The following is a 15,220-nucleotide window of genomic DNA, read 5'->3' as shown; positions in this document are numbered from 1 at the left end:
TCTCCCCTCTCCATTACCTCCTTGCTCTGCATAGCTTCTGTACCTTGGTGCTGTCTGCTGTTGCCTGCCCCCTTTTGTCTTTCAGTTCCTGTTCCTGTCCCTGGATATTCTGCTGACCTCCCTGGATTTCGACATTTGGCTTTGGACTTCGATTACGCTGCTCTCTGGAACCCCTTGGATTTGGCCATTACTACCCTGCAGACTTCTATATCCCCTGGACACGGCCTATGGACTCTCTACTATGCTGCTCTCTCAACTCCATGACCCAGGCTTACGGACACTCTACTACGCTGCTCTCTCCATCCCACGACCATTGTCTTACGGACTTTACCTTTCTACGCTGGAGTTGTCAAGTACGGTACCCTTTCTATTTTTGTTACCTGGACCACCTACGCTACTTCCACACTCCGGCCGTGCCCCTGTTTACTGCTAGGTGTGTGGTATTACTCCTTTCCACCTCAGTCCCGGGGTCTCGTCTGGCTTGTGGGCAGGCCGAGAGTTACAGAGACCTGCACTGGTATTCACTATTATCCATGTAAATATACAATGTACATGTAACCCTTGAGGATACTGATATGATATAATAGTGATAGCAACCCACCACCAAACAATATGAACCAGCAAATATCGATTTTAAGCTTTGGGTTTCATTAGACACACGTCCTACTGATTCACATAAAATTGGGAGTCATTTGGCTCCTTCCACTGTACTCTCACTCTTTGGTGAAGTAGGCATGTCAATGATACATTAATGAAACATTTCATCACCTTGGATAGCTGCCATGCGCGCTCCCGTGCAGGAGTGTAAAAGTTCCTAACAACACGGGCATGGCAGGGTTCTGTCCCAGAGAAGCATACAGCTCTACTCCCTCTCACTCTGCCTCTTCTGAGTCACCAGACAGTAAGAAGGAGAGGCGAGACGAGAAAAGGGCTGCTCACTGACAGGCAGAGACCTGGCACAGGCAGAGACCTGGCCACAGGCACAATGAAGGGAGCTGACTTCCAGTCAGCAGTGTGGTCTCTTTCTGGGAAACGGGGGAAACCCTCCTAGCGCCAGCCTTGATTCCTTTACACTATGAGGCCTATGTACTAAGAACATGTTGTATAAGTAATAGTGCATCAAACTGTTTGTTTTAAAAAGTAATGTAAAACCTTTATAAAATGTATGTTGTATGCATGAAGGCTTCATACATAATACATCATTTTGTTGTTTGAAATGAAGTTTGATGTATCACGGAATTTTGAATACCTTATGTATAACTAGTATTGGTAAAGCTAAATGACTATTGTAATGTTATATATGATAGCTGTACTGTAAAATAATACATTACAACATACAAATCTGTGCTGCGTCAAAAATCTTTCGTTGATGCATAACAATTTAATTCTGTACTATTAACACACTCAATTGCGGGTTTCCCATTAATCCCAGGGCCTAAGGCAGAAACATTTTAGGGCAGCAGAATTTGGAGGAGGCATGTGCGACCGGCGCGATGAGTAATTACACATGCGCGGCTGGCAAACGCCGCTCTCGCATGAGCGGCCAGCAAGCACCGATTGTGCATGCGCAGCCCATATGCGCCGATCGCGCATGCACGGCTGGTAACATTACATCACACGGCATCACATTGCCATGGCACCGGGTCTGCGCTGAAGAGGAGGATGGCACCAGGTAAGTGCCTAAGGGATCAAAAAAGACCCTCCAAAGATGCACTCTATGATAAAATACTGATAAATGACTTAGACAGTCAGCTTATGGTTTCTCTAGAGTAGGGTCCGTTTTTAAAATCACAAAATAATAAAATTTTATTACATCCAAAAAATATTATTAATAACGATACAAAAGTACTATAAGCGCTAGACCTAAAATTAAACAGTGCAGTGCACAAAACGAAGCAGCCTGGTAATCTACCAGGGAATATCTCAAAATAAACCCCAAAAAACAACATAAAAATACAAATATAGAATCAGAACCTGGCGCGTGTGTATATAAATGATAATCAATGTGTATAGTCCAATAAAGGATATGTGATAATGTGAGTGAAGTCCTTATTCTTGCAAACTTGAGTGGTTACCCGATGAGAAATGGACTCAAAAACACAGTTCACAGGGCAAACAGTCCTCTTCACAGTGTGATGCTACCCTGTACTGTAGATATGAGACATGAAGCAGGGAAACAAACATTGCGCAGTATTGTTTAACAGCCAAATGCACCCTTATTCTTTAAACTCAATAGATTGCCTACGTACTAGAAGTAGGCAGGTCGCATACAGGGGAGAGAATCTGTGTTTGGAGTCTTCCGAGTCCAAGCAGCTTTGGGTATAACACGAACCCCTCGTGGTGTCCTCAGCTTCAGTGGATGTAGGAAGGGTCTCCCTCTCAGGAAAAGATGTCTCCCGGGCCTGTCTTCGGATTCCTGTATCTTATTCTCCAGTGAGGGATGAGAGAAGAACAGAGGATTGCGCAATAATAAAAACTTTAATGACGCCTCCAAACCTAAAACAATAAAATACTCACAAAGGAAGGTGAGTTTAAAATCAAAATAGAAGTGCCCGACCCAGCACACCCAGCAGCCGTGTTCAGTCACTGAATATCCTTCCCGGTATCGCGTGCACCTCGCGTGGTTCCGGCGGTTAGGATGATGTCACCGTCTCTGTTCTTGACTGGCAGCTGAATGAGTGTCTAGGGCAGTACCTCGTTAGGCTCCTCCCTACGCGTTTCGTGACGGGGAACGTTACTTCGTCAGGGGATTGTGGAGCCTCAGCAATCCCGTGTGTGTTTTATAGCCCCATGTTAACCCCTTAAGTGAAGGAACCACATGGGACTAACAGTTGCAAAGTGAATCTACTTATCCTGATGCTAGCACCAGTGGGGTTAAAAGTAGTCGCTTCTGAAGTGAACAAATGGTTCAATTAGGAACACATAAAATCACATCTAAATAAAATCACATTTAAATAAAAACATAGAAATTACATCGAATGAGACATAAATTGACTGCAAATGGAAAAGAGGAAAAAAACTGTGCAATTGATAGAACAAATAGGCAGTATTGTAATTAGGAGCTAAACAGGGCCTTTTTAGAGAAAAGATGCTAGATCGAAATCAATGTTCAACCCTTTGGGGGAGAGGGTTTTTAAGGTGTAGATCCAGAAGGTCTCTTGTTGAGAGACCCTCTGTAGTCTATCCCCCCCTCTAGCACCCACTTTTGGGCAATCTATGCCGATACATGTAAGTCCCTCGGGTGACATATTGTGGTGGGTCTTAAAATGGTTGGACACACTATGTGTCTCCAAACCATTCTTAATGTTGTACACATGTTCAGCAAATCTTATTTTCAGTGGTCTCCCTGATCTGCCCACATACTGTAAAAATATTATGTGACATTGTGAAAAAATAAAAAATTAAATTCTTAAAAATCCCCGTAACGGAGTAGAGAATTTCTACTACTCCGTTACGGGGATTTTTAAGAATTTAATTTTTCTTTTTTCACAATGTCACATAATATTTTTGGGATGTAATAAAATGTTATTATTTTGTGATTTTAAAAACGGACCCTACTCTAGAGAAACCATAAGCTGGCTGTCTAAGTCATTTATCAGTATTTTATCATAGAGTGCATCTTTGGAGGGTCTTTTTTGATCTCTTGGATCAATTTGTCAATATATGTATTTTACCTCTATTGCACCATGATTTCAAAATATTAAAAATATTAATTGTATTAATAGGAGAGCAGAATAGAACACAAAATTGTTCTAAGTGCCTAAGGGAGCCATTTTTTAAAATCCGCCACTGAGCAGACTTTTTAGAGTTTATGTCAAGTTGAACTTGGCGGACGATTTTTTGGGGCACACCTAATTATTATTTTTTAGTACATGCCATTAACATCTGCAAACCTACAACAGTCCATTTCTGTGCAGCAAAAATTAAAATGAAAAAAAAAAAAAAAAAAAAAAACTAATTTCTAACGCTAATGGTGCAGATTTAGAAATCTTAGATGATTATATAGGTGTGCAATGTAAAATGATTTCCATGTGTTAAGTTTGTGCCAATAATAGGTTCGCAAAGCATACATAGGCTCCTACTGTATATGTTCCTTTTTAAATGTAATGTAAAAATTGGGATGCTGTTAAGTGTGTACAGTATACAACAAAAAACAAAAATGCCCAAAGCTACTTCCAATGTGACAAAAATACACAGTGCAATACCTATATATATTCTTGTAAAAAGGGTCATTTAGTTTAACCCTTTGGCCAAATCGTCTTAAGCCTGCTGCCACTTACAAGGCATGACCGCAGGTCCTAACACTTTTAGGTCCTAACACAGTTTCATTTTGCCAGGTTATGACAGATCCAATGCGATCATTCTTCCTGTAATTATACAGGTAAATAAGAATTTTAACCCAGGTGAGTGTTAGGACCTGCTATGGTCATGCCTTGCAAGTGGCAGCAGGCTTAAGACGATTTGGCCAAAGGGTTAAACTAAATGACCCTTTTACAAGAGATATATAGGTATTGCACTGTATTTTTGTCACATTGGAAGTAGCTTTGAGCATTTTTGTTCTATACATTTAGCCACGCCCACTAGCACTCCTTTTGACACTTATATGCATATATATATTATGTGGTAATTGTTTGGGTTTCTCAAGAGCTTGTTGGGAATCTGTATTTTGTTAAGTGTGTACAGTATGTCTGAGGAATGAATAGAATGGAAATAAAAGGACATTTGTTAACTGACACTTTCAGGAGGAGCAAATATTAAACGGCTGGAAATCAAACATCTGAGCACTAATTACTGAGCTTGTTATATTACTCCCATGGTGTTACTTTGAACAAGGGTTTAATTTGCAGGGAGGTTTATTTTAATGCTGTTAAAATATGTTAAATATTGGTGTACATATAACATTAATGTAAACAGTTTTTGCTGAGGCTGAAATGCAAAGTAGAAAAAATGAAGTGCCGTCTCAGGAATATGCCTGATCACCTCGCTTGATTTGCCCCAGGTTATGGGTTTAGAATGGTAGGGCAGTTTAAATCCCAGTGGCAGCTGATGGTGCGCAAATTGCTGTATCTATTTTTTACACATGCAGTACAAATTAGATTGTAAGCTCTTAGGACCATGATCCATGATTCAAACTACAGCACTGCATACATTTCATGGCTATATAAGGGAGTGTGCTTATTGTTTACTTTAATATGGACACCACTCAACATCCAGTTTGGACAGATCATTAGTGCTGGAATCAATCAAAGGAATCTAGCGTTACGAAGCTAAGGATTCACTTATTGGGTGAAGTATCAACAAAAAGTAGCGGTGCAGCTTTTAGAGTGTTAAAACAGGGTGACAAAACAATCTGACAATTAAAATAAATAAATACATATTTAAAGTGGAGGCGCAACCATAAGGGATACAAATAAACAAGCAATAGCGCAGACGTTGCATATGTGTGCATTTTGTTTCTGAGAACAGTGGTGTGTGTGTGTGTGTGTGTGTGTGTGTATATATAGTATAATGTATTATAATGTGTATAAGTATAATGCTTGTGTGTACAGTATATATAAAGCAGAACATGGGGTTAAAGTGCTTTTAGAAATTGTTCTGAAAATGCAGCCCCTGGAGGTCGCGAGCCTGCCCCTCTCCTGCACTCCTTGTGTCCACCACGAGCCCACGTGGAGTGCAGGCGGCTGACACCACCCCACACACGCATCCGGCATTCGCTTGCCAACTCTCCCAGGGACACGCCCCTCTCCCCTGTGGTTGGATGAGGGCGGCATACCTGCTCAGAGCCACGCCCTCCCTCACTAACTCACTGGAGGAAAGAAGAATAATAATTCACGTGTGGGAAGATGAAAGTGATTGGGGGATTAGGGAGAAGGGGCGTGTTCTCTCTGTAGACATACAAATCATTCTACCTTGCAGCGGGGGATTATGCGATCTGTTAAGTATAAATAGGGGAGTTGGCATAGCTGGAAGATGTTGGAAGCAAAGGTACCATCTGCTCATTGCCCCACTATCCTAAGGGGGAGATGGCACAGTCGCTTAAAGTGGTCAGCAGGTCTTCTCCACTCTTCAGGTGCTTACCAGAGCTCTGGGTTGAGTCTATCTTTAAGTCAGAGAATGTCATCAAGAGGCACAAGTCACTTGCAGATGTGCCAGGACCCTCAGCTTTCAGCTTCCTCACTGATTTATTCTGCAGAGGGGGTTTATCCAGGCTGCACGAGTTGCAGGTAGGCACTATTGTAAAACTATAATGATATACATTTGTATTTCGTGCATTATACGTGTTATATTGATGCAGTTATTAAGTTGTTAATGTGTGTGTTTTATTTTTATGAGCGGTGTGTATAAATTGATGCTTCAATGTCACAATTAATGCCTGTGGTAAAGGTGAATTATTGTATACAAACAACTAGATGTCAGTTTAGGTTCAGGTAACCAAATTGAGTAAAACCTTGGTGTCTTTGGACACTTTTTACATGCATCAAAGAATAAGTCTGAGTGCATGAAAAGTGGTGGCACCAAATACACGAGTTTCATTCTTATAAAATAGTACTTTAGATACCATGTGCTACCAGAAACTACAGGGTGATATTTGCTTTAACAATTTTGATACCTTCTAAAAAAAAATGCTACAGTACACGTTTTGGAGACAAAAGAAAGGGATTTTCAGCCACTCTGTACTGTCACAGTGATCACTGCTTCGAAAAGTGAGTCTGTTTTGAAGTTTGAGGGCACTGATGCTGCCAGCGACCAAGACACACTCAAGCGATACTAAATACGCCTGGATGCAGTACTATCTGCTCCTTGTTGCGATCCACCACTTACCTTCTACAGTGCCACCTGGGACTGAAGTGGTTAATAGAACATTATCTGTTGCTACTAGAAATCCAGCTGGTAACCCAATGAAGTATCTCATTGCATTTTAAATGACCCTTAGCCATTTGCCAGGAATTACAAATAAAGGGGATGAAGAAAATATGAAAATATTATCTTCTATTTCGTTCCTGTGTCAGCATGAAGCTGGAAGTTAAAATTACTCTTGCATTCAGGTATTGCAGTGCATTATCACTGTTCCGCAAGTCATCCGTTTTTAAACTGGGTGTACAGAGCAGATTCAACTCAAATAATTTTCTGTTAGAGATCTGGAGGGTTATTAAATGCACATGCAAAAGTGCAATACTTTTGGGACTAGTAACCTATTGCATGCAACACAATACCAATCCTCATGGTTATATGAGAGAGAGAGAGAGAGAGAGAGAGAGAGAGAGAGAGAGAGAGAGAGAGAGAGAGAGAGAGAGAGAGAGAGAGAGAGAGAGAGAGAGAGAGAGAGAGAAATATATAAAGAGAAAAAATATATATAGAATCATTGTCCCTTGAAGCATGAAGATTCTTTGATAAATCTGGTGCTGTCTTTGCACCACTGTTACAGCAGTGAGACGTTGGCAAATAGCCCCCAAACTATTCAGGAACATGGATATTACACGTTCGCATGTAATGGTCGAAGGTGTATGTTTGGGAAATGCAATTTACAGTATGAATGGGAAATGCAATTTAAAGACACGTTGAAAGAACAATCTGTGTTTGTTGTGCCCTGGGGCTAAGGCAAGACCTTCTATTTGGTAATCTGCGTTGATTCATATCTGCTTCCTTTCTTACTAATATCCTTTTCACGACCGCTGCGTGACGTGGGAAACCCTGGAAGTGCAGCACTGACTGCCAGTCACCACAACGTGATGCAATCGCTTTCAGCACCAGGGAATATGGACAAGGCATTCCTGCTAATGCTAATCCGCGTCTCACCTTTCAAGATGACATCTAGGGGCTGATGTATCGCTCTCCCAGTACCAGCTGCAAAAGTGGGGGCAAAAAAACTGCAGCACATTTACATTTATCAAGGCAAAAATCCTACTGTTTCCAATGGGATTTTTTGTTGTTGTTACAATTGGTGTAGTTTGTTGCACCAGTTTTGCTCCATTTTTGCAGCTTGGAGACTGATACATCAGACCCCTAAATACTTAGATCCACGTCCATTTTCTACATAATTCCCACCTGCTGCCATAGACAGATCATTGCCACTGAAATAGTCTCTAGGACTACTGTAATGTATATGTTTTTTTTCCCTCTTTGATAATATCAGGGCAACAATTTAGTGAACATGAATATTTAACCCCTTTGCTCCCAGAAGTGACATTACCCTCTCTTATTTATTTTTTTTGCACAAATAATTGTTATATAAAGAAGGGGACATCAAAAGTATGATAATATAACAGACTTTGAAATAAAAAAAATCATCATAAATTAGAAGTGCTCGGGTCAATGGCTCAGGACACTCCAGAGACCCTTAAATAACACAAAATAGTAGAAATATAACACTGCACTCTCAAACATATATATTACATCAATCTTGATAAATGATCCCATTATTTTCCTTTCAGTTGTCTCTCTCTAAATCTCTCTACTAGCCTCTGCTAGGGTATACTGTAGTGTATATTCAGACAGCAGTATGCAATGCAGAACTCAATGAAATCAATCACAAGAGTGGCCAGTGTTACATTTCATGACAACTGATCAGTTACATACAGTAGCTTGAATCTCTGCTCATACTGCTTTCCTTCCCTTGCACACTTTCTGATGCAACAGGCCAGCTGTTGGAAAAATTCTTTAGGTGGACAAATAAGGACGGCAAAAAAGTCTAGGTGATTTATCTTATGGTCTGCGAGAAATCAAAAGGAAACAGGGGAGTAACTGAGGGTGGTTGTAGTTTGCAGTATGGAAATATTGTATATTTGTCCTGTGAATCCTATTACGGTTAAACACATATTTAAAAAATGCAGATTCCTAGACCTTTCACAACTTATGAAAATTAGTCTTTTTGCAGAAGTTGTATCTTTTTCTTTCTATTGTTCACGTATGCGACATCTTAGTATTTTTCAGCGTGACAAATATAATGATTATTCCGTTCATTTTATATGACAATATAATTCAGTCAAGGGATTGTGACTGATCTCCTTGAAATATGGAGTGACTTGTACAATTAAGAATGTGTTATTTATCATGGGGGCAAGTAGTGTGCCACAGAAGACACATCATATGTGACTGCAAATTCAATCAAACTTTGGGAATGAACATACCTAGTGGTCTAAAACTGTATTTTATACCATTTCTGAAACGTCTACAAAAAATTGAGTTTAATTGGTTTATTATGGATTATCCATTACAAGTGAGGTGCATTCCTTATAATAATTTGCAACCATATCCATAATTCAGTGCACCACTGTAAGTAAGCCTTTTACATGATACACATGCCTGTGAGTGGTTTGACTGGCTTTGCATCTAATCCCATGCTGTGCTTAAAAGCTTTGTGAACAGCAGAGCATTTGCTTATATGGGTTCCATGTAAATGGATTTCAGGCAAAAGGTGACACATTGTGTGCTCATTTGCATTCAAATTCCCAGAATCCCTTGCTGCAGTGGAAGCACTGTATGCTAGGTGATAATGGTTGAAAGGCAGGGTTACAGACCTGTCTAAGACATGTGAATGTGCTCACAAGTGATATTCTTTATTGGATATATATATATATATATATATATATATATATATATATATATATATATATATTTATAATCACCTATCTCTGCAAATTTGTAACCATGTGAAATCTTCTCTGATCTCTCTCTGTCAGCTGGAAGGTAAAGCTAAATATGGCCCAGTCTGGAAGGCAAGTTTTGGTCCTATCCTGACTGTTCATGTGGCAGATCCAGCACTGATTGAACAGGTCCTAAGGCAAGAAGGGAAATACCCAATCCGTTCAGACCTCTCCTCATGGAAAGACTACAGACTGTGCAGGGGCCATGCATATGGACTACTTACAGCGTAAGCCTTATTTATATGATATCTTTTTTTATAGAACAGAAGCATGAATGTAATTGTTACTCTACTCACTACTGCAGCAATAGGCTACATCTGTGGCTATGTTGTCTCTTACCCAAAGTGCCAATCATAAATAACATCTTGCTCTAAATTCCAATGTGCCCCTTGTATGTCTTGCTCTTAGTTGCAGAATATCCACATTTCCTATACTCTTCCCAGCACTCACCTGTCCTGTGTTGCTTTGTGCCACAGAACCCCCTTTCAGCTCAAAAATTGTTATACTTACAAAAAGAGCCAAAACATTTGGCATCATAAGCAGAATGTCTAATCTTCTGAATCCCAATTAGGTTTCATTGCCATTAATATGATCCCTTTCTCTCTGATATACTCCTGGACAGCAGTATAATGACAGAATATAAATACATATTTTACTTATCCGGATTGATATCTCAGGTAGTTGACCAGTGTTGGGTTTGTAGATTATCAGTCAGTGATTTTTTTTGACATCTGACCCTTGCAGAGAGGGCGAGGAATGGCAGCAGCTTCGCAGCATTTTGGGGAAACATATGATGAAGCCAAAGGAGGTTGAGACTTACAGCAGTGTCCTAAATGATGTGGTTGGTGACCTCATAAAGAAAATCAACTATCAGCGTAACCAGAACCCGAACCAGGTTGTCAGAGACATCTCCAGCGAGTTTTACAAGTTTGGGTTGGAAGGTATGTTTCCATATAAGCACAGAACCCACTCACTGCTGACATTTACTCACATTTCAGCTAGCATTGCTTCCCTATTTTATTTGTAAATGGCAAATGTTAAAGTAGTGCTTTAATTAAGTAGTGCTTTAGTTAATTTCCTAGTGTGGTAATGTACACTTCATAAACCCCCATACTGTAGTCTCTAAACAGAAGCCAAAGAATAAGTAATGTTAAAGCTTGAAGGTGGCCATTTAGTTTGTACTTTTGACGGAGCACCAACCCAAATAACGTGTGTACTACCTTTAAAAGGGTATTGAATAACACAAGATGCATTACCTTTTCTAACAGCTTCTTCATTGTCCATCTCTCCCAAGGCATATCCTCGGTGCTGTTTGAGTCACGGATTGGTTGCTTGGAGACCACTGTACCCAAGGAAACAGAGAGATTCATTCAGTCCATTAACACCATGTTTATGATGACACTCCTCACCATGGCTATGCCCAAATTTTTGCACAGAATTTTCCGCAAGCCCTGGCAAAAATTCTGTGAATCCTGGGACTACATGTTTGAATTTGGTAAGGAGCTTCAGGCTTAGCTGGGATAGGAATCATTTTCTTAATTGCTAAAGAGTCCACCCTGTATTTCAGTTAACTTTATCAATGCAACCTGTCATAGTTTGTTGCAGATGATATGGAAATATTTGGTGCACCTGTGTTGTATGTGGTTTAAAAGGCAATACATAGATTGAGTTGCATCAGACATTCTCCTTCTGTTAGTTCCAATTGGATCCAAAGGCTTGGAGAAAGTAGTAAAATGATGACAATTCTTCATCAGGGTAATTGGTGAAAACTGCAATACTGAACTAACTACATTTTCATTAATCCCTTAGTGGCTAATAGTGGCTAATAATGGTATTCACGTCTGGTTTATCATGTTTACATAATACAGTAGTAACATATTACATTTTAAAGCCCAATGTTGCAGTCACAACCCCAATATCAGAGGGAATTCTCTTCGCTTCCAAGGCCACGTGTTATATATTGCAAATAAAATGATAAAATGCTCTGGTCAAGAGTCAACCTAGCGGATGTAAACCTAGCTGTGTTTTGTTTCCTCTGTACACTTTCACCAGAGGCAAACATTCCAAGGTCTAAAGTTGATTTCCTCTCCTTGATTTTATGAAAGACACAGCTGAATTTTCATCAGCCAGGTTAGCTCTTCAGGATCAAGACTCTGTGTACTTTGATCTTTACTGGGCACACCGTGAAAGTAAGACTGTAGTGTTATAAGTAAATATTGATAATACCAATCATGGTATATATTTAACTACAAAGAAGTGAGGTATTTCCGATAACGGTTCTTTTAATGTTTTGTATGGCATAGAGACCTACAAAACATCACAGATAAAGCATTAAGAGTCTATTGAGTACATGTAAATCTGTATTTGATATAATACCACCTGTGAATATGGTAATAACAAAACTAGTCATTTTGGCCGAATTTATGTTGATAATGCAGGATATTAAGTGAGCTTTTGATTGTCATATAAAACTAATCTTGAGTTCATATCCCCTTGTTTCAGTCCATTTAGCTTAGCCTTAAGAATGTGAAGTTCTTCTGTGTTTTAGTACACCACCCATAAGATATGCTCATCTTCACCCGACTCTTCCTGTGTGAATGTTATTATTGGAAGTACTGAAATGACTGGGAAATACTCTCTTTTAGCCAAGGGACACATTGACCAAAGAATGGCTGAAGTAGCAAAGAAAGTTTCGCAAGGTGAGACAGTGGAAGGGAAATACCTTACCTTTTATCTGGCTCAGGAGAAAGTTTCCATGAAATCCATCTATGGCAATGTCACAGAGCTATTACTGGCAGGTGTAGATACGGTAAGACCTTTTCTTTAAAAAACAGTCTGCAAATGCTCTTTCATGGTGTTTAATGCAGATAGTAACATATTAACACACACATATTCCCAGGTAGCTCAAAATCCCACACCCACCACATCATGAATATATATTTATGCCAAAATGAGTGCTACTGAGTGTGGCAAATATATACAACAAAAGACAGGGGTGCCTAATGCTACATCAAATTGACAAAACAGAGGTAAAAGGAAGGGTTCACAGTTTTAGTATTAGGGCCTGCATTTTTGGTTTACCTTGACGTTTGGTATGCAGGCTTACGACGCTTTGGCCAAAGGGTTTAACTAATAAACTAAGTAATTACTTTTATTATTGAAGTATTTAAACTTTATTCTTATTACCATATATGTTTTGTCAATTTGATGTAGCATTGGGCACCCCTGTCTTTTGGTGTAGATAGTAACATATGCAAGACTCCTCAGCAGTCAAGGGTTGTCCCAACCAAGAATTACTGTCAGACTGTCAGCTTGTCTGGTAGGAATAAGGGAGCTCTCTCATGAAGACAGAGCCAAGATATTCTATGAAGCATGATTGCATTTGTCATGTAGCACACTTCATGCAACAGATACATATTGTCCCTGGAATTGTAACCATTATGTAGCAGGAGGCACAAACTTGATGGGTTATGAGTTCCTTCATTTACAGTATGCATCACGGGTGGGGTAACAAAGGCAGATCCAATTGCACACAAGCCCTTTTTATCTACAGACTAGTTTAGTATGTTTGCTACAAATATTTAGGTGGGTACACTAGGTACTAACGTGTACTTTTATTTCAATGGCAGATTTCAAGTACCCTCTCCTGGAGCCTGTATGAGTTAGCTCGACACCCAGAAATACAGTCTGCTCTGTACACTGAGATCAAGGATGTACTACAGGGTCAACTAATCCCCTCAGCATCTGAAGTTGCCAGAATGCCTTTAATGAAAGCTGTTGTGAAGGAGGTCCTACGGTAAGGAGTAAATATATAAACACAGATGTCATAAAAGGTGACACAAACATCTGTAATCCATTGCATATGTTTTAGGTCTATAAAGCATCAAATTAATCTTGAGTAAAATATGGCATAAAAGACCCAGAGTGCATGGTTGCCATTTGCAGCATATATTGTGCTAGTAGAGGATGGCATAATGGTCTAGTTACTAGTATTATTATTATTGTTATTATTAGCAGGGCAGATAATATGAAGTTAATGTGCACTATTCTGGTGTTTTATGTGAAAGGAGATGTCAATATTATACCTTTGCAGTAAAACCTAATGTCCTGACTAAATTGTCTTCTCTCATCAGGCTATATCCTGTTATCCCTGGTAATGCCCGTGTCATATCGGATAGAGATATTCAAGTGGGAGAATATACCATACCAAAGAAGGTGAGTGTGCATTTATATACTACCTTGTGACACTACTACTGTAGATAAATTGTGAAAGTAATATAATGAATGTGACATCATTTTATACAATACTATGCTTGGTCATGTTCACAGTTTTTGTTTCAGTTCCTTAAAAAAAAAATATATATATACATACATATATATATACATATATATGTATATGTATATAATATATATGTATGTTTTTTTTTTGATGTGCATAAATATATTGTAAATGGATGATGCAAGTATTATGATGTATTATCCTTCTTGCCTGTTGGCAATAGGGTTACGTAAATTTTGTATAATTTTGGCACGATTTAGGAGTTCAATTATATCTGATGTAATTACATGGGGTGATGATTAGTGCAATACGTACTGCTGACTAAACACATGGTGCGCGCTGTGCAGCACTCACTAGTGGCATGCTTAGGGTTTGTCAAGGCTTGATTCTGTTTCATACAGTAGGCACCTAATCAGATTCACGTGTATTGCTTCCTGGGGGAGGGCATACATTTTAGCATGTTTTTATGCAACGCCATCTTGACAAAGGACTCGCAAAACGTCGATTTTCTCTCTTGGCGCAATCATTTTGTACTGTATATCATTTTGCAAATCTGGGAGCGCTGACTTTTTTCCACACGATGTATACTGCTTTGTCGTGCACCTCAGTAGATAACATGGTCGAGAGTGCTGATCCACCCAGGACATATATATCTATATATATATATATATATATATATATATATATATATATATATATATATATATATATATATATATATTGCTTCTTGTGAAGGTTACTTTGTAACCTTAGTGCACCATACACATGTGTCCTCTATATTTGTGTGAACAATGGCAATTTATGACTTTCATCAGTATAATACACCAACCTCTAGCTATGTAGTTAGAGAGCTGTAGTACTGGTACAATAAGACTAAGAGCAACAATCTAACACTGCCCATTTTTTAATAGTCTTTGAAGGCACAGTAATAACCGTGGCTGTTTCTTGATCTTCAGACACTAATTACTCTGTGCCACTACGCCACGTCCAGAGATGAGAAAATCTTCTCAAACCCAAATGAATTCCAGCCAGAGCGCTGGCTGAAGAAAGGCGAATCCCATCACCCCTATGCCTCTATCCCTTTTGGATTTGGCAAGAGGAGCTGCATTGGAAGACGGATAGCTGAACTTGAGGTTTATCTGGCTCTGGCACGGGTGAGTTAGCAGACTATTAGCCTATTGTCCAGCTGATGTACTGTATGGCCAAAACTACAAAGACAGAGCTAAGACATCATAAAAGTCACAGTCTCTACTAGTCAAATAATGTTAACATATATAACGCTATATAATGCAAATCA

General features: G+C 39.3%; 1 protein-coding gene and 1 long non-coding RNA gene across 3 annotated transcripts in view; one reads left to right on the top strand and one right to left on the bottom strand.

Annotated features, from left to right (window-relative positions):
- Window positions 1-15,220, bottom strand: part of LOC142489941 (uncharacterized) — a 44,686-nt gene that overhangs the window by 17,431 nt on the left and 12,035 nt on the right. Inside the window, exon 2 of the long non-coding RNA XR_012799964.1 lies at window positions 10,901-10,986. This is a non-coding gene — a long non-coding RNA (uncharacterized LOC142489941). The remainder of the gene's footprint in view (window positions 1-10,900; window positions 10,987-15,220) is intronic.
- The window catches only part of CYP27B1 (cytochrome P450 family 27 subfamily B member 1), a 31,840-nt gene that overhangs the window by 14,917 nt on the left and 1,703 nt on the right, over window positions 1-15,220 (top strand). Inside the window, exons 1-8 of one of the 2 annotated variants that reach the window (XM_075591599.1) lie at window positions 5,989-6,224; window positions 9,681-9,871; window positions 10,389-10,585; window positions 10,939-11,139; window positions 12,290-12,453; window positions 13,274-13,440; window positions 13,778-13,859; window positions 14,880-15,077. In XM_075591599.1, coding sequence (XP_075447714.1) covers window positions 6,024-6,224; window positions 9,681-9,871; window positions 10,389-10,585; window positions 10,939-11,139; window positions 12,290-12,453; window positions 13,274-13,440; window positions 13,778-13,859; window positions 14,880-15,077 — 1,401 coding nt within the window. In that variant the 5' untranslated portion in view covers window positions 5,989-6,023. Of the gene's footprint in view, window positions 1-5,988; window positions 6,225-9,680; window positions 9,872-10,388; window positions 10,586-10,938; window positions 11,140-12,289; window positions 12,454-13,273; window positions 13,441-13,777; window positions 13,860-14,879; window positions 15,078-15,220 lie in introns of those variants that run through there. The other variant, XM_075591600.1, reaches the window with a different exon arrangement.

This window comes from Ascaphus truei, chromosome 3 (assembly GCF_040206685.1).
Source record: "Ascaphus truei isolate aAscTru1 chromosome 3, aAscTru1.hap1, whole genome shotgun sequence".
NCBI classification, from domain to species: Eukaryota; Metazoa; Chordata; class Amphibia; order Anura; family Ascaphidae; genus Ascaphus; species Ascaphus truei.
Note: the sequence above shows the minus strand (reverse complement) of the source record. Positions and strands in the feature narration are given on the sequence as shown.